The sequence below is a fragment of the Heloderma suspectum genome, chromosome 4 (genome assembly GCF_057233095.1).
Source record: "Heloderma suspectum isolate Gila_16-S chromosome 4, 16-S_ref, whole genome shotgun sequence".
Taxonomy (NCBI): Eukaryota; Metazoa; Chordata; class Lepidosauria; order Squamata; family Helodermatidae; genus Heloderma; species Heloderma suspectum.
Genome location: NC_139461.1, coordinates 84,532,054 through 84,552,534, shown reverse-complemented (window position 1 = coordinate 84,552,534; position 20,481 = coordinate 84,532,054). Strand labels below are relative to the sequence as shown.

At 40.8% G+C, this 20,481-nt stretch overlaps 1 protein-coding gene across 5 annotated transcripts in view; it reads right to left on the bottom strand.

The window, feature by feature from the left end:
* PTPRM (protein tyrosine phosphatase receptor type M) overlaps positions 1-20,481 on the bottom strand; it is a 616,517-nt gene that overhangs the window by 43,011 nt on the left and 553,025 nt on the right. For all 5 annotated transcript variants that reach the window (XM_084849822.1, XM_084849823.1, XM_084849824.1 and 2 more), the window contains 2 exons: positions 19,441-19,517; positions 15,893-15,929 (listed from right to left, as the gene is read on the bottom strand). In XM_084849822.1, the coding sequence (XP_084705948.1) occupies positions 15,893-15,929; positions 19,441-19,517 (114 nt within the window). The remainder of the gene's footprint in view (positions 1-15,892; positions 15,930-19,440; positions 19,518-20,481) is intronic.

The window sequence follows — 20,481 nt, the reverse complement described above, 5'->3', positions numbered from 1 at the left end:
GGGGTCATTTAACCCAGGGCCAGTTCATAAAAGCAGAATTTAATTCCCTGTACACGTGAGATACATGGAAATTGCATACAGACTGGCCACTGGTGGCTGGTGCCCACTGTGGATGGTAGGGCCGAGAGCAGGGCAGCTGATGGCGGGAAGATCAAGGTGGTCACAGTAAGCAGAGCCAACTAGATCTAGTGGGTTGGGGGAGGGGATGACAGAATGTCTTAGCCTGGAAAGGGGCATTTAAAAAGGGGTGGGGCGAGGAGGCGCACGCAGAAGCCCATTTCACACAGAAGCAAATAGGCAAGTCACTTGATGAAGATCATGATTGCAAGGGTGAGTCTGTATCTGATCTCTACAACACACTAATGCACTTCCCTTGAACCTACATTTATTTCTGCTCTACAGCAGCAACCCTTTGCACAGAAAAGAGAAAATGAGGTAAGTGACTTTAAGATCATGAATGCGAAGCAAGGAGAGGGGGAACTGATACATCAAAGCACTCCTTTGGACTCATGTTCAACTACCTCATTTTTTTTTTTAAGTGCTGGAATGAATTTCCTTTTGACTGTGAACTTCAAGTCACTTCTTTCAGATCCATACATTTCAGCATGGTTGTAGATGCTTCCCTGTAGGAGTCTCTTCTGAGTCTACAGCATGCTGCCACAACATACACTTGGCAATGACAGAGGGCTATTAGATTCCTCCGCACAGCTGTGAGAATGAGTAGAAAGACACTGATTGGCTGCAGGCATCATCCATCAACACCCAGTTTCTCAAAGAAATTGTCACTGGGTCCTAGATTGTTTGGAAGGCCAAGCAGGACCATATATAGGTATCCAGCAGACCAGATAACTTGCCTGCAGCAGTCTGCCTTAAGAGAGGGAGGGAAGGAGAGAGAAGCCAGGAGCGTGTGCACATCAGAGACAAACAGTTGAATCACTCTCAACATGACAGGGAGTGTTCTGTAGAGACAGTCTTGGACTGTAGAGCTCATGCATTCATGTAGCTCTGCATGCATTCATGGCCAGTGAATGACTTTGCTGGAGGGGCGGGGGGCAACTAGGAAGGTCCAGGCTTGCAGGTGTGTGCTTCCCCCCACCACCAGTGATTGCCCAACTCTGACACTGTCATGTTGAACACATGCACGTGCATTTTTTGTATTATGTATACACATTATGGGAACCTACTGCCAAGCAGACCTTTCATCGATGTGTATTTTGTGCCAAAATAAATATGTGTAAAATTGTTCACATCTGATGATGTTCCCCATACTATCCCTAGAAGTTCTCTTTTTAAGGATTACTTATGTAAGAAATGTGTCTTGCGTAATCTGGCTCCCATCCATAATGCTAACTGCTGATGTACCTCATGCTGGAACATATCCATGATTAGTATTCTGGATGTCATTGTGGGAAAGCAAATAGCTAGTTAATGAATTGCTGTTTTTCTTGGATAAATATTATAAGGGGCATTGCCCTCTTTTTTTCAAAAGACACTTTGCAGTGTCTACTCATGAATTAATTCTTGCATCTTATTGCACGAACAGCACCTTATTGCACATATTTTTAAAAAGATTACTTAGGTTGGATACAACGGTACTGTTTTGTCAGCAGAAGGGAAATTGCTGGTGGAAGGATTTGCCCTCCCCCCTTGTGTTCCCCTCTCCATGCCCCAAATCTGAGGGACCCTCTGGAGCAGAATTGGAGGTGTGCAGCGGGCTGCAGAGGAGCACATGGGGAAGTCTCTTGCTTGCGCGAGTGGGCCAGGGAAGTCTGTTGTGTGAGTGGAAGTCCTACTGTGTGAGTGGACGTCTGCTCACACCACACTGGATCCAACCCAATGATCGTCAGTAGCTATTATTAAATGTTATTTCAATCAGTGAGCTGCCTACCTACTTCCAGGTAAATTTATGTATGAGTAGAGTGCTGCTTGGGGAAAAATATCACCTTGCTTCCCTGCACTTTAAACTATTTTTTTAGGTAACAAAAACCTGATCCTAGTTCTTATTATGTGAATGAACCACGGCAAGCTTCTGTGCTTTCCCTTCACCTTTTTCCTTCTTTCTTGCATCAGAGGAGAAGATTGAAAGCATCCACTTCTGATTTTAAGTTAACTAGTTCCTCATGATCTCTGAATGTGAGGAACTATTCTTTCTTTAAATGATGGTTTCAAAACAAGCCAGGACCTGAAATCATGGTTTGATCTTGGCTTGTTCTCACTAACCAAAGTTTAAACAAATCATAGCTCCCTGTGCGTAGACATTGTGGGGAACCATTGTTTCCTTTTACATCTGAACAGGGCCACGAAATAATTCCTATGTGAAAAAAGGATAATGACACCCTAGAAGTATAAGAAAATAAAATTAGCTTAGTCTCAAATCTGGGGAGGCTCATAGGAGAGGAGGTGCTCATTACTATTGTAATGGAGAGTTCATTACAATAGTCTAATCTGGAGGTCACCAAAGCATGAACAACAGTGGCTGGGTCTCTATTTTCCAGTAGAGAGCACAGCAGTATACTAGCTCAAGTGATCTGGCATTCTGGGCCACATATCTGATAATCCAGGAGCAAAGCTGGGTCCAAAATTACCCCCAAACCATGAACCCAATCATGTAGAGCTGGGATGCACAACCTTTTTGGCCCCAAGGGCTGCATCTGATGCTGGCTCAGGGATGTGATGCTGGTTCGGTTGGCACATGCACATACAGAAATATGCTCACACATGCACAAAGATCAGTGATCCCAATATATATCGCTCTTTCCTTACTGCTAGCAGGGATGGGAAAAGTGTGATATGTATGAGGATTTCTGGGAGAGGGGGTGGAGAGTGGTGGGTAATTTGGTGGTCAGGACACCCTTGAGGGACCACAGTAAAGGCCTTGGAGTGCCGCATGTAACCCCTAGTCTACATGCTGTGCACCCGTTTTAGGGAGAGTGTGATCCTGTCCAGTATTCTTCTGACATATTTGTTCTTGTAGCTTTTCACCGTGTCATGTCACCTTGCCAGATAAAAGTCTATTGGAGGCATAGATAATAAATAGATATAAAACACTATTAATTACTAAAATCTCACCATCCACAGAGAGTCATTTAAGGATCTTCTTCACAACACTATGCAATTAGTCACTTATTCATGAGAATGCTACTAGCCTATTCATTAGGGGACAAATGGATAAATTTATTAGCCTGCTCTCACTAACTAATGAGTTGCCTTGCTTGAAACATTATGATACCTTTTAAAATTTAAAACTAGGATTGCCTACAGCTGATAAGAAGCTGCAACTGTAATCACTCCTGAAATAAGAACATTTTTGTAAAACAATAGATGTAAAAAGCACACCGCATCACTAATTGCATCTTAAAGCAGATGTACCCACTTATCTCATGAGCAATATATTAAAGAATACTATTAAAAACAACAACACCCACATATCTAGCAGTAATTTGTTAAAACCTATGTTTCAGTGACATGAAAACATAAAGCTTTAGGCTTTTTCTTGCATATCCTGCCCCATTTTGTCTCAGTGTACTACAAAATTGACAGAGGCAATTAAAACTAGGTAACCATTCTGCAAGATCAATATTGCTGACTGGGGAGGCACATTATATGGAATTATTATTTATTCAGAGAAGATGCCCAGTTTTAAAGATCTGCTTTAGCAGCAGCAGCAACACTAGTAGTTTTCAGCTCCCTACAACCAAAGAACTATCTTACATTTGACACTTGAGCAGAGGCATCTCTCTCTGCCCTGTTTACCCTGCAATTTCTTTATTATACCAAAAATAGACATAATTCACTGCTGATTATTTGAAATAGCCCCGAGGAACTCTCATATAGGATAACCCTACATGTACCCAGATGGCCGGGAATTAGAGAGGCCACTGGGGTTTGCAACTGCATGGCTCAGAATACCAACTTTGATGATTGCTTGGTTCAGACTATGGACTTCAATGACCTGTAATGTTTGCCTCGAATATGAAGTGACAATTATGACTCCTCAAGTTCTTCTCCCACTTTGATTTTCACCTGAACTAGAAAAGAACTTGAACTCCTCCCTCTCACTTACCCCATCCAGTCATGGGTTTCCAGCTGCCTCCCAGCCAGCCATCATGAGTTTCCAACTCCCTCCCTGCCTGCACACCTTTCTACTGCTCTGATGGCTGCAGGAAGGAGAACTTCTTCCCCTTCCCCATCCCAGTATGAGGCACTGCTGTAGCAGTAAACTAGGTGCCAGGACTCAGAAGTGCTATGAAATTTAGTTCTCTCACTGAAGACAAATGATACTCCCCATGCCTGGCTTGCTGCAAGAGCAGAACCTGGAGCCAGGGAAGAGGAGAGAGACCTCACTTTTTTCTTTTTTTCCCACTGATAGCAAGTAAGCAGGTGGGAGGAGGCTGCAGACTTATGGGTGGGTAGAACGAGGCACTGAGGTGTGACGATGGGAATGGTTTGAAGGCATGAGGTTGGTGGGGTGGGAAGGGTTTTGGAGGCTCTTACGGGGTTGGGGAAGTCCAACCCCATATGACTTGAAATCTCTTGGAATAAGCCAACCTATTCTCCACATTTTGGCAGGAATTATCTCAGCTTTTTCTCAGCCAGTCCAAAGAGAACTGGGGGGAAGAGGGATTTGCTCTTCACTAGCTAGAACTCACTAATTATGCTCCTTAAAAATCAGAGGCGTCATCCTGCAGTGTCTGGGCATGACTTTATATAGATAGAATCGAGGTTTGAGTCTAAAGCTATGTTCCTTCATTAGGGGATCAAGAAAAGGTCATGGTGTAGGGCAGGGGTGTTGAACCTCTTCCAGGGCCAAATTCCATTTCTGAGAAGTTCTCGGGGGCCGCATTCCAGTGGTGGGTGGGACCAAAGGCAAATGGGTTGGGGCCAAAAATACCAACATATTTTAGCTGAAAGCCCTTGCTATCAGTTACTAATGGGGAAAAGCTGCACAAAAGCTGGGAAAACACCAAACGATTGGCAACTGGGGGAAAGGAGATGGGACCATCTGGGGAAACCTGGGTGGCTGGACAAGAATGCCAGGTGGGCCAGACATGGCCCCCGGGCCTAAAGTTCTGCATCCTTGGTGTACAGCATCTGGTGTACAGCATCTGCACCTCTGCCTGAGCCCATATCATCACATCGTATCCAATGGGGTAATAAGCAGCTGAGTAACAGAAATGGGGTAAAATAATTTGGTAGCAATATCTCCACAATGGCAGAGTGACACCATGGTTTGTGGTACTACATAATGTAGTTTCCAATATACTCCCTGTATCTCTCTCTCTCTCTCTTTTTTTTTTTTTTTAGTAATTTGGGGCCACTATACAGCGCAAAGTTATGCTAACAACATTTATGCTAAGTCCAATTTCAATTAATAGGAATTAAGCTTGCATGACTGGGTGCTGGATTGTGCTATGAATCTTTAGTGAACAGTATCTTTTGCATAGATTAATGTGTTTGGGGTATGTAAGTCACATGCCAGAAAATAGATCCGATCCATTAGCATTGGGTGTGTGTGTGTGTGTGTGGAATTGTATGTAAAAGATGAAAAATAATTTTGTAAGGCTGCAAATCCCAATGGCTTTGGAAGGAGCTGGATCAGACTTTTTCTCCAAGATCATTCATCCTCCTCTTTTCCTCTCAAATCGCTTTCTTCAGCCATGCCGACGTTAGGTTTATATCACAATCCTCTAGGAGTGAGTGATGAGAGAAATATTCTCCTTTGGAATGTCAGCTGTGTGCCCTCTTCAGTGCTACCTCCCATAGCAAGACAATGGTAATTAAAACAACCGAGGAGAAGGGGAATTTAATGGAGAGTTTGTTATCTATTAATTTTAACTGTTTTCTTGCACTTCAGAGAACCACCAACACTATTTTGGACTTAAGAGATTCGAGGAGCAGGGGGTTGTCTGTCTCTGAAAGTAATTCTCTTCTATCCTATTTTTCTTTTCTACTTGACATTTTTCAAATTATTTTCTGACATCTGAATAAATTATTACTCTGTCACTTGTCTCTACACAGAATTGAAAAGCATTAAAGGGCAGGTAGGGGTACAGGATTTATTGTCATCAAGAGCTGAACAATTTGATTCCAGAGATTCCGGCTAGGAAGAAAGAGACATTATAATCACTGTAGGAACCAAATTTACAGAAGTGTACATAGAGTACAATCCAGCAAGACCTGCTGTTGTGCCACTAGGATTAATTTCAAGGGGTGTGTGCCAACAGTCCATGCAAGTGAGTCCCACAAAAAATAAACAGAACCTGCTTTGTAGCAGGGCTTGGTATATTGCCCATTATGAGCAAGAAGCTTATTCTCAGTCCCCTTAAGGGAAAATATAGCATTTTTGTGCTATAAATCCAGTGACACAATCTGCTGGCAATATAACAGAATGGCTAGCATAAATATTCTGGACAATGGGAAAATGATAAATTAGTCCCTTTTCTGCTCCTGTAAGAGTATTAAAAGTAAGGAGAAGAAGGAAACAAATGTAAAAGTATTTATTCAAATTGCACGAGACCTGGTTTGAATGATTAGAACTTGTCTAAACCAGCGGTGCGTGCTGGGTGCCATTAGACAAATTACCCACCCAGGCGCAGCTTGTTCTGTTATCCAACCTGGATGGTTTGAGGGGAAACAACCTTTGAATAACCTATGGCTTGTTGGGTTATTTGAGGGTTGTTTCACCCTTAAACAAATAATGCTGCTTGAGTACAGACGACATGACAAATAATTATGCTAATAGTGCCCGGCACATGCCGCCAATTTAAAAAAGCCACAGTGACTTATTTGGTCTTAGGTAAACATTAACTAAATTTGAGCAGAGCATGGACTTTGTTCTGGAGGAAGGCATTTTCTCTCTCACCACCTTTCTGTTAATAGCCTTTTTGTTTTTGCTATATGAAAGGGGGATGGGAGATGGAGATATATCCAAGAAAGGGACTGAGAGAAAGATTGGAAAAAGAATAGAAGAATCTGGAGGCAGAGGGGAACAGGTGGCATTATGGAAACAGATGGAAAGGAAAATGGGAAGAGGTGAAATCTTGGGGAAGGGAGTGAAGGAATGCTAAATAGCTAGGAAGTTTGAGATATGGAAGGAACGTCTTAAGATGGGAAGGAGACTAATAAGTAGAAATCTGAACATTACCAGGGTATGGTAATCACTAATCTGAGAGTATAACAGTGCTGTCAAAAGTTATGAAGGTTCATGGTGTCTAGGGGTGGACTTTATCTAGGTGCCAAAATGCAGCTTTGAGGTCCAACTACAAAGACAATATACTGGCAGTAGAAGTCAAAACGTCATTTGACTTTTTGAAGACATAAAAATAGTTGGAACATTAACCAAAATAACAGAATCTAGTTTCTATTTTAATTAAAAGCTCAGGAATGCTGTGTTCCTTAATGTAACCTTATGGAATACCAGAACTGTCAATGGACTAATCTCTAAGGAGAGTTCCCATAGCATGTGGCTCCATTTATATGTAAAATTACAGGTTTGGTAATTGTCTGCCAGCCCAGTGATCTGATTGGCTAATTACCCATTAGCACAGTGTATACATTATTTTAACCAGGTGGGATTTTAACAGAGGATTTAGGATTGAGTTGCTGAAAATAAATAGCTACTATGTCAAATAAGGTTCAAAAATGATGTTTTAAAGAAACTAAATTTACACTCAGAAACAGAAACTTCTTCCTGCAAAAGACTGTATTTTCCATTGAGAAAAATCTGCACATATCCATTTCACTATGGAATGATGGGTCCTTACTCTGATTTGCACGATTGTTGAAGCCAACAGTGGCTTATTTAAACCATGGTGGGTTGTGGTGCATGCCAGTGGCCATTTTAAATATTCAAGCCATGGCAGTCAGTTGCTGTGGCTTATCGTGTTGTGTGAACCCAGAGAGGGTGGCTTATGTGAGGGTTAAACAATCCTTGTGTAACCCTAAAATAGCCCATAAGTTATACGAGGGTTGTTTAACCCTCGCATAAGCCACCCTTGCTGGGTTCACATGACATGATAAGCCTCCTGCAGCTTGAGTATTCAAAAGGACGTCCAGCATGCACTGCAACCCATCGTGGCTTAAATAAACCATGGTGGGCTGTAGTGATCATGCAAACCCATCTCTACCTCCTTTTACCTTTCTCTGCCCATATCTAAACTGCTCCCTTTGCAGACCTTTCCTGTATGTTTTGTTCTGCAAAAGTCAATGCTCAAAGATCTAAAATGGCTACTGTAGGGAAACATTTAATGCTCGTGTACCCCTTCTATTATGTTGATCCTTGATGCAGCCTAGCATTGTCCTAATCTTTAATGAGTCCTAACTGTCAAACAAGATAACCAATGAAATATCTTTGTGCATAGAAGAACAACAGTAACTGTAGGAGAAATATATTTGACAATGTAAGTCAAATCAAAAGATTCTTCAGGTTTAAGATATGCCACATATTACAAAAATAAAAATAAAAGTATACAGGAAAAATGACAACTGCATTTAAGTCTTAAGGGGTTGATCCACTAAATACTTCACATCCGACTCATATTTCTAATACAAATGAATAACTTCCCAAAGTCATGAAATAGCATAGTTTCTGTCATATTTAAGTGTAGATAGTGCACAGTAAAACTGCAGATCCTCTTAGCCTAACAAGAAATGTTTCCTACCAATTTCAAGAAAATTGCAACCAACAATATTTAAATGGTATTGCATTCTTCTTGTATTGCAATACGATACAAGAACTGCAGTGAACTTTGTGCAGTCTTTAGCTCATCTAAGAGGAAATGAAGTCACAAAAGTAACCACACACTTTCATGAAGTTTTTACTCAACAGTGCTTTACAATATAGCTGTCGTTCCAAGTAAATGAACCATTTTAATTGTGTTGCTTAGATAAATGTATCTGTACCAAAAGCACTAAATGAGAACACTTTGTGCTGGGATGAGATTTAGAAGCTGCTAAAGTAATCTCTACAAAGCCTCAGTCTCAGTAGCAATTGCACATAGGAGGAAAGCAGATTAAAAACAACAACAACAACGAGCCAATGAGCTTCTACCACTGTGACAAAGGCAAGATTTGGGTATCACCTACAGCACCAGGTATAGCAGTGATTTTCATAGCATAGGTAAAGTCTAATTAACCAGAAAGATGGATCATAAAAAAGATATGAAAAATGTAGCTTCTTACCAAGCCATCCAATATTCATATTATGTTGGTATTGGAGGCACAGTGCTGCTACTGGAGTTACATCCTGGTTTATTTTCGTTAACCAGGACTAAGCCAGAGTTCCATGGTTTGGACATAAGGGAGAATTGTGGCTTAATACAAGCCAAATATTTGGGCCAGTTCGCATGACAAGACAGCCCATCGTGGTTTAATTTACCCGCAAAGGGCTGCGGTGCATGCCAGTCGCCATTATGAATATGCAAGCCTTGGGCGGGGATTGCCATGGCTTGTCATGTCATTTGAACCAGGTGGCAGGGGTTATTTGAGGGTTAAACAACCCTTGCATAACCCTAAAATAGCCTGTGACCTGTTCGCATGTAACGAGAAGCTACCATGGATGAATTTCCCCATGGGGCTTCTTGTGGTGGTGGTGGCGGCCACCATTTTGAATATTTGGGGCACCCAGGGGCATGCTGCAGCTTCCTGTTACATGCAAATCTGGTGAGAGTGGGTTGTTGGGGCTGTCGACAAGCCACCCCAAACCCATGGGCTGTTTTAGGTTTGTGGGTGGCTTGTCAATCACCCCAACAACCCACCCTCACTGGATTTGCATGTAACATAACTACAGTGGGCCCCTGAATATTCAACATAGCGGTGACTGCCGCAATGAAAAACCCCATGGGGAAATTCACCCATGGTGACTTTTCGTTACGTGCAAACCAGGCCTGTGGCTTATGCGAGGGTTGTTTAACCCTCAAACAACCATGCCACCTGAGTTCAGATGACACAAACAACAGTGACCCTTGGCCAGGGTATGCATAATAAAATGGCAAATGGCTGTCATGTTGTCTGAACGAGGTCTTTGTGTTGAAGGTGGTACCCAATGGGAAGGGGAGAGGGGAGAGGCAAGGGGAGGGGCACACAGCCCCAACACTTGTTTCCGCCTGCACAAACCATGGTTTATGAAGCCTCAAAAATTCATCTGAACCAGACCACTGTGTAACTATTTAACCAGTCCTCAAAAGGTTTTCTTCTGTCACTTGTTGGAATAATGCAGGGTCTAGAAATAGAGCTGAAGGATATTCCAGAAGTCAAATTTTTAGGCCATGGTTGGTAGACAGGTCACCATTCTTTTGTTTAAATAATGTCTGAATATTTAATTACTCAAGTCAAATTATAATACTACCAAAACACCTGCACCTGACAGATTAGGGTATGCAGGCTTCTAGAGCGGAGGGGGGATATTCTTGGCTGCCTTGCCTTTATTAAAACCCTTCCAGAAAGAACAAAACAAATCAACCATTTATCAGGACTATATGGTTGTGAATAGGGGAGAAATGAAGTCACTGAATGAATAGGATAAGAGAAACATAGCTTCCAGATGCACTTGACAGAAAGTTATACACAGAGTCCTATCTCAGGACAGCAACAATATCCAGTGGAGCTACTGGATTATTAGACTAGACCCATGCACAGAAAATTAGACTAGACCCATGCACAGAAAAATCTGAACAAGCCCAAGCTGATTACCCTGACTAAACTGTGCTACTCATGGAACTCATCAGTGTGCAGTGACGGTGTACAGTGATTGAACTCATCCATCTAGATTACCCTTTCCCAACCTGGTGCCTTCCAGATGTGTTGGATTACAACTCCCAGCACCCCAGCCAGCATGTTGGCTGGTGGATAATGGGAGTTGTTGTCTAACACATCTGGAAGGCACCAGGTTGGGGAAGGCCACTTTAGATAGCAAGGGACTCTGAAGCCCTTTACAGTTCCATTCGCTGTTATCATCATGGTTGTTGTCGTCATTGTTGTTTCCATCCAAAGGCCAGAACCAAGGCAACAAATGCTGCCTTAAATGCAATATGTGTACTTTCTATTCCAGTTCTAAGAACATTAACATCTTAAAGTGAACTACTTAAAGAAACATTTTCCCTTTAAATATCCGAAGGAGAATTTTTGGCTAGAAATTTGTATTTGTGTTTTGAACGCCATTATTGAAAAACCCTTGCAACATTCATGGCAACAGGTGGAAAGAAAAGTGGAAAGATATGAAAGACGTTCTTATATTGGCATATTTGTGTTGCCATAGTCAGAGCTGGTTAAACGCCTGCATTATAAATATTTCTCTCCAGGGGCTTATAACTGACATTAGGATGTTGTTCTCAGGATTGAAACATAATACGTTTCTTGCATTGAGGAAGAAAATTATGTTTACAGTACAAGCGAGAAAGTAAATGGTTTCTTTGTTTTAAAGCTGGAGGCAAACTGAAGGAGCAGAAATGCCTGATTTAGAATTAGTAATTAAATATTTTATTAGGCCTAATATATCTTAATAACTTGTGCCTTAAGCACATCAAATATAATCGCTGCTCCCATGCATAATTAAAAGATTACCTTTATGGTGCATATGTGCTACTTAACTGTTTGTGCCAGACAAAGGCTAATGTGATATATAAGTGCTTGAGCAAATGTGCACAAGCATATTGTACATACGTACAAAGTGAAGATTTTTTTTCCTGTAGTATTTACAGGTTTATGCTGGATATCTGGCTGGATATCTTGCATTATTATGTCCAGTTGACAATGGTTCAAAATTAATCTTTTGTGAACATCTGAGTCTGACATATAGCCCTTTGTCTTCTAGTTTCATTTTATTCTGCATATATTATCTATCCCATAAAATATACAGCACCTTGTTTTTGTTTGTTTAGAATAGCCCTTTGAAATGTTTTAGTGTTCCTTAATTGTAAAAAAAGTAATCAATGTTGGGTACATTCATTTTTACATAATGATCCATTGCTACTGTTTCATTTTTCACCCCAAGAAATTCTTCCACACTTCTCCAATAAGAGAATAATAACATTCATCAACTATCTATAGTGTGTAATCAGCATAACAACCAGCAAATGGGACAATGGTAGAATCAGAGACTTTTTAAAAAAAAATATTTTTTTTTACAGTAAAAGGACTTCAAAGAATTATCTTCATTTGGAAAATGTCAAATACTCATTTTTAAATTGTGTCTGCCTGTTTTTTGTACACGATCCATTGCACTGAGTCAACACTGAAGAGTTTTACAGCAAGATGACCCAGGTACTTACTGTGTCTGCCAATTACTGCAGATCATCTAAAGTCTTCATTAGTGGCAATTTCAACCTATTATAGCTACTGTATAGAAGAAAAGTAGACTATAATTTTCCAACCCAAATTGCATCTTCTGAATGTATTGCACTTAAAATGTAGTTAGATGGTCTCTTGGTACACCATTAGGTAAAACACATTTTTCTCTTTTTACACCAGTCCCTTAATCCACCAGACTGGGAAGGAGGCTAAAGGTAAGCTCATTGCCAAGCAAAACCACGTAAAGCTAACTCTGGTTCACTTGGAAGATACTAAAACAGCAAGAAACAAGTGATTATGTAACCCTCCAGCTTTGTTAAAAGCCAGATCGGTAGCCTACTGCAAACCGATTAAGTTTGCTGCTATTTAGCGGCAGCCAATTATATTTGCTCATTAACACTTGATATGTTGAACGGAGCTAAAGAAGAGCACTAAGACAATTAAATACCAATCTCAACCAACTCTATAGAGATTTGAACTGATTTCTCAATTGATTTCTCTTTCCTGTAGAGCATAGTAGAGACATGTACATGCACAAAGGTGGGAAGCAGTTGGATCTGAAAGGCTGCTGAAAGGATGATTGTGAAATATTTTAAGGGTAATACTCCAAACAAGCAGTTCAGAAGTTTAGGTCAACTTTTTAAATAGGCATGTTTCCCAAAAGTCATGAGTAACTCTGAATAGGTTCCAGAGACTTTCTGAGTTTACAGTTTATATCTACAGATGATGGGGGGAAAGTCAAGAGGATGGCATGACTTTTCCTTTCCTCTTCCCATCCCAGGACACCAAAGATCACTTCCCACATTATTTTCTGCTTTCTTCCTTTCACACAAGTTGTCTACCCATATATGACAGTGTAGTGTGTGAACTAGGAAAACACAGGATATAGCCACAACAGCTTCCACAATCACTAGCGATGTGGGCAGAATCTGAAAATGAGGAGGAAGGAGTCAGATTTTGGATTTCTGGAATCCAAATCCCCTCAAACCAGGTCAGTTTCAAACTGGCTCAGACTCTGGAGAGATCTATCTGAATTGGATCTGTTTCAGCCCACAGTGATTCTCGGTAGCTTTCTCTGTTCCCTGCCCCCTTTCCCAAAGTTATTGAGGTAGAAAGAGGTAGGGAGGGTTGTCTAGGAATTGCCATAGCAGGGCTTCAGGCCCTAATCAACATTAGAACATCAGGCAGGAACATCATTAGGAGCACATGGGGCCCAGAAGCATTACTGATTTGGAATGGATCATATTTAAAATTGGATTGATTTTGGATGTCCATAAACATTTTCCAATTGAATCCAATCAAAATGGAGCCATTCTGAATTAGCTGCATGTGGAGGTGTGTGTGTGTGATTTATCAGCACATCCTCAAAATGGATCTAAGAGATCATGGAAGTTGCTGCAGCTAAATTCCATTACTGTGCTCAAATAAGAATTTACTCATGTGGATGGGAAAAGATGACAGAAGGTAATGAACTGTCAATAAATTGTGAGAATGAATCCCGCCTGCAGTAAATGATGTTTTACAAATATTGTTCAAAATTGAAGACGAGGTCTAAGTCATCAATATGTGAGTTTGTCTTCCTGTGGCTGGCTATGTACATTAAAGTGCAAAATGTGTTTAAACCATGCACCTTCTCACATTTGGAGGTTGATGTTGTTTTTGGGAATTGGATGCTGCTTAATAAATAGCCTGTGGTGAAATACATATGATGAAAATAAATGGTTACTGGGTTGAGCTGTAGGGCTGTTTGGTTAGGAGCAACAGTGGTTTATAAAGAAAGACTGAGATCTCCATTGGAAAACAGCTCACCATCCTTCATTCATTTTCTATGATAGGAGGCAGAAACTTTTCCAGTTCCATGGGGGCAGAATGTGTTCATTTCACACACTCAGCAAAGGACAAGAAAGCATTAAAAGAGCAACCATATAAAAATATTTCAGGGAAGAAACAAGGGGAATCTCCAAATATGTTATGAGTCACTTTCAACTGCAGAGGCTTTAATTTAAAGGATCAAAGAGCTGTGTGGGATACAGATAAGACAAACAAGTCCTCATGGCTCTTTGACTGTGTAAACGAATCCTTAGATTCTGCTCTTGGTTACATTCTTTTGGAAATATAAATCTCTCTCTGTGGAATTGAGAAGCAGCTAAAAGTATAATGCTGGAGAACCTACAGGGCTCCAAGGCTTAGCAGTTTTCTCCAGGTGCAAAAAGAAATATCTATACACTACAGATGACTTCCACTAGGAAAAGGTATATTGCAAGTAGTGATTTCTAGGTTATTTTGTTCAATTAATTTTTGTGTTTTGAACCCTTGAATACTCCCACTTCATCTTCAGTATGGTATAACAACAAGAGCCACAAAGAATGAATGGCATATGCTCATCAGAGAGCACAGCTCAGGCAATGATGGCTATTTCCTTATTACACAATACAGGCAGTGATGCAGCTAGGTAATTTTAGATCTTGGACTTAATTGTCTTATTCCCCCCGCCCACACACACACACAACAGTGATCTGTAATACTTCAGTTGTGACACACGCAACTAACATTTCTCTTCCTACATCCTCCTATTGTCATTCCATGCTTTAAAATGAAAACTGTGTCTACATTCCTGATATGTAAGAATAATAACAAAACCATTTGCCAACCCTAATAATAATAATAATAATAATAATACTTTGAGCAAGTGCATTTTGAGTTACTCAGATCATAGCACCATCATGACTACAGGAATAAAATGGGAGTTTGCTCCTGCCACTCTCTGGATAGTTGTTTGGGGTGGGGAGCTGTGGGGCTGTGGTCCAGCCCCTGATGCACCATTGAATACAGGAATAGAGATTCTGTTCCTTTAAGTTTGCTATAAACGTTACAATGTTGGTAGTCTGCTTAACATATCAAACTGTGTGAGGATGCTTTCTATTCTGTGTCAAATTTGGGTGTAGAATTAGCAGGAACAGAAAGGTTGCCAGACAGTGTTCATGCTGTGGTTTAGTCTACCACCCGCCACTCCATTAAAAATAAAGAAATACAGCACTGTTCATCAAGGGTGATATTAAGACTCTGGACTTCTGTAATCAGTTGCAGGATGCTGTGATGTTAGAGGGCTTATCTGATCAACTTATCAGGTGCCTGGGTTGAAGTATTAGTTGTTTAAAAAAAAAAGGTAAAGGTGTCCCCAACCAGTCGTGTCTGACTCTAGGGTGTGGTGCTCATCTCCATTTCTAAGCTGAAGAGCCAGCGCTGTCCGAAGACGCTTCCGTGGTCATGTGGCCGGCATGACTGAACACTGAGGTGCACGGAACGCTGTTACCTTTCCCGCCAAAGCGGCACCTATTTATCTACTTGCAATTTCTTGCTTTCGAACTGCTAGGTTGGCAGGAGCTGGGACTGAGGACGGGAGCTCACTCCGTCACGCAGCACTCGGGTCTCGAACTGCTGTCCTGCCGACCTTCCGGTCTGCAGTTCAGCGTCTTAACCACTAAGCCACCGCGGCCCCCCTTAGTTGTTTACTACAGCTTAAAGTAAAAACCTTCACAAGAATGTTTTTCACTTAAAGGGAAATGCACATATACACAAGAAAAACATAACTGTGAGGTGAACTTACCTTGTGTAGCAATATAGTGGTTTGGCCTGTGATATCCCTGAAATAAAATATTTAAAACAATGTTTTGTGTCAATCTTGAACACAATCTGTCAGAGATACAAGGTGAAAATCATCAACATGAATACATACGAATTACTGAATGTGACATTGATTAAAAAAGATGTTAGGTACAAAGCTGGGACAAGTAGAAGCAGCCAAAGCTGACAGGAGGGTTCCCAAACCGTGCATAATATGAGGGAAGGAATATAGCTGCTGTGTTCTTATTCTGATGCTTCTTTTCCAAGGAAATATTCTAAGCAATTGAACTTTGGAAGTAGCAGTAACATTTATTTGTGAAGGACCTCTCACAAATCAAAATACCTGCTACAGTGCAAGGCAATGTTATCAGGGCAGTATATTACCCACTGAAAAACTGCTTCTCTGTGTTCTGATTCCATACCATCCAGACAATGTCTGGCAGCTCCAGTCACATAGTTACTTGCCACACCAGCATCCCCAGTTCTACTAACTGGGTGGCACTGGTGAGAAAAATAATAATCTCTGTGGAATCACAAGGAAATGTTTTTTTAGTGGCTATTATTGAGGTTATGTGCAAATTAGGCCTAAATCCTCACCTACTGGACACTCTTTTAAAATGTGCATGATACAGAGGATAATTTCTCTGTAAAATGTATATTGCAATTGCAGGAAAAGTAACTGCTGCATCACTGAGCAGAATTTTATAAGCATTATATTACACTTGCTCATCAACGATTATTATGTTTACATCCCCTTTGCATTCACTCCTTTATGAGTGTGCTGTTAATTCCATTAATGCCTTTGAAGCAGGAAATTTATGTACAACTGCCACTGAAATTTATAGGACTTGCTGTTCTGGTCTACTTAAAAGTAATTATTGCTAACACATAATGAAAAATGAATCTCAAAAGTACAAACTGCAGTCTGAAATGTGAATTGGAATGCATTTGTTCACAGTAGAAACGTGTTACTGATATTAATAAAGTTAATGCTAGATCTTTATCATCTTTATACATCTAATCAGGGCAGCATATCATTAAGAAAACTTTTGGAATCATGATTTGTTTATGAACGGGAAAATGCCATTTTATTAAATATATGTACTGTGAATTGTTTGCTCAGCTCTAAATAGAAAACTCAATGGAAAACAACCCTGCTCCTTTCTCTGGAAAGCAAGAATAATTTAATCAGATGCTGGATGAGCAGTAAATACTAATAACTTATAGATTTTTTTGGTAACACTGAATATTGACTTTTTGGGGGTATGGAGAACAACAGAATATGTATTGCATTGGTGTGGTTGTTATTGCAGCAGCTTTGCCAAGTCTCTGACACATACATTGGTGCATCCAGGTAATTAGATGATCCATATTATTTCCAAAGGTGTGTTTAAATCATGGTGAATCTATATCACCAACCACATCAAGGAAGCAATGTAAAGCCATACTCTTTATACCAGTGTGACAAGAGAGAGGCGGCAAGAATAAGTGCCAGGGAATGCAACAACCTCCATTCAGAGAACACTTTTAATTGGTCCATCTGTGCAGAGCGAACACTAAGCAGATTAAGAGATTTCCTCCATGCCACCATGAAAAACCAAACAAATGTGTGGTGATGTGGAAACATTTGCTCAATTAGTGGTAAACCAATGCACACAAATGGCCTGCCATATGGTGATAGCCACCCTATAGAGCAATTTAAACTGGCTTCAGCATGACATTACTAAGGTACAGTTATAGAAAGATATTAGGGACACTCCAAATTGTATTACTAAGGAGTGATGTGGTATGAAGAAGATTTGAAACAGTCAATAAAGACAAAATGAAGAATTATGATTAATCTGCAGTGCTGCCATCTAAGCACCAGTCCCAACTATGCAAGTATTCACTTAGATTTATGTCTGAATTAGCCACCATTTAAATATATTTCATTTAGAGCAAGCCAATGGATATAATCCCCAACACTGAGACTGCCAAATAAGAAGAGAGATAATTTGCTTGATACAAGTCTTACAGGATAATAACACGTGTTAAATAATAAAGAAATAACTAGTTCTAATGAACTGAAAAAGGAATGATTTAAATTCACTTTTGACATAGCTAGTGGAAAGCTATGTATGAAAGGCAGTGGTAGCTTAGTCACAAGGTGTCACTAATGAAGACAAAAGCAATGTTGATAACATTAAATAAAGGAGCAATCCTATATATGTTTATGCTGGGAATTGTAGGACTTGTTTCTGTCTTATGAATAGAATTGTGCTCTAAGGACACAATGCTATGCATGTTAGACAGAAAAATATCCTCCAACTCCCACCATTCCGCAGCCAGCATGCCTGGCTGGAGAATGCTGGAAGTTGGAGGACTTTTTTTCTGTCTAAACATGCATAGGATTGTATCCTAAGATGACTAAGGGCGTAATCCTATGGCCACTAGACACTCCGAGGTCGATTCTTGGAGAAGCGCCTCCTCACCCCTCCCCTGCGGACTCGTAGGTGGTGCGGATCGTCCCCACGCTCCATGCTCATAACAGCAGTGTGGAGTGGGCAAAAGGGGTGTTCCTGGGAGCAGGGAGCAGTTTGGACGTGCTGATACGACACTTCCTATGTGTTGTCCGGCCTCCCCACACTGCACTCCAATGTCCCGTGGCCAGACAACTGAAATCAGCTGCCTAGCCTCAAATGCAGGGCAGCTGGGATGCAGAGGAGACGATCCCCTCTGGGCTCCTCCTGCCATGCATTGGATAGGCGGTCACCTCCGAGTTTGGAGGCGGCTGCCTATCCCCACAGGATTGCTCTCTCTGTCGTTGTAAGTTACTAAACATTAAGGTTATGTGTGAACATGAAAATTACTGAAGTTTATTTGTAGACTTATGGCTAAAAATGGCATTGATTCTTCATTGATTTTCAGTTCTACTTTTGATTTCATTCTTTCAATGCCCCCCAAATACTCTCTCTCTCTCCTAAAGAATTTATTCTAATGTAAAACATTAAGTTAACGTCATGCAGAATGAACAAAGAAACAGCCTTCAATAATTAAACAGTGTACATATTTAATGAAATGTCTTGCTTGCATTAGAAGTACTGGTTAACAGATGCAGACTATACTTTGAAGGCTGCTTAAAAGTGCAGAGATGACAAGAGATTTCAAGTCACTGCATTAGGAATTACAGAGTTTTGTCACATTAATATGCCATCAGCTCCCCTTTAAAAAGAAATTATGCCAAGTCATTGACAGAAAATGAAAATAACAATGCTTTGGTCCACATACGCTTTAGGAGGGAAAGTAGCCAGGCAACAGAATGCAGCAATCTTGGGAAATTATTGATTTAATTTTCTTATTAGCAAATCTTTGGTAGTTTTAATGACAACTTTAGTATACATGTGGGGTCGTCCGATTATGGTTTCTCATAGTATTAAGCAGTGGCAGCCTGAACACATGCAAAATTTATTTTAAATAGCCAATAAACAAAGTGTCTTTCTTTGAATAATACTGTTAATACTGTACATTTGTTATCTGGATGAGCATACATACATCAATATAATTGCCATTGATGTAGTCGGAGTTTAAGTCCCCTTCAATGGGCTGCAGTCTAACTCGAGAATGATCATCTGAAACAGAAAACATAAAAATGTATTCAGTAATTTGCATTCCACTCGGGGCCAGTGCCAAAGCTGGGCATGGTTGGGCACATGTTGAGGGCCCACACCCCAGCGGGGCCCGCTGATAAGATCCCGCTGGACTTGCTCCTCCTCTTCACCATTGCAACCTGCTTGTTCACCTGCCTCTTGCTCTGGCCCAGACAATGTTGGTGATGAGGAGGAGCAGCAGATGCCCCTGCCTACTTGCTCCCTGGCTCTCTCTGTCAAGCGAGCAAGTGGCAGCAATGACAAGAAAGAGGATAAGGACCATTAGCAGCTGGTGACAATGCTGGTGAGAAGGGAGATTCATTGAAGGAGGGAATCCATTGAGATGTATTGCCCAGGGCCCCTACACTGTGCGGAGACTCTCCATGCCTGTATCAGTGTTACCAAAGCCTTTCAAATGGCTCCCTACATGTGGCAATCATGTAAGAAAACACTCTGAATACTAGAGTGGAAGAGCTGTAGCTCAGTGGTAGAGTACCTGCTTTGCATGCAAAAGATCAAAGGTTCAATCCCTGGCAATTTCAGCTAGGACTTGAAAAGACTCCTCTCCAGCAGAGCCAATACTGAGTGTAGGCAATACTGAGACAATACTGAGTGTAGGCAATACTGAGATATATGGTCCAATGGTCTAACTTGGTATAAGGCAGCTTCCTATGTCTTGGCTGACAAACATCTAAGTAACATGGAGCATGCATCAATGTAGCGACACATACATGTACCTAACAACATTTTCCTCTTCATTCAGGACATTCAGTACAGCTTTATGCGAATGCAGAAAGAAAGGAGTTTTAAGTAGGTATCTACAATGATTAGCTTTGGAAAAGGACTTCATTTTTTTCTATTATATGTTTTGCAGTCTTGTGGATGACCAGAAAGCACACTTCAGGGCAGTGCAGGCCCAGAGAGCAAAGAATAAAATCACTATCCT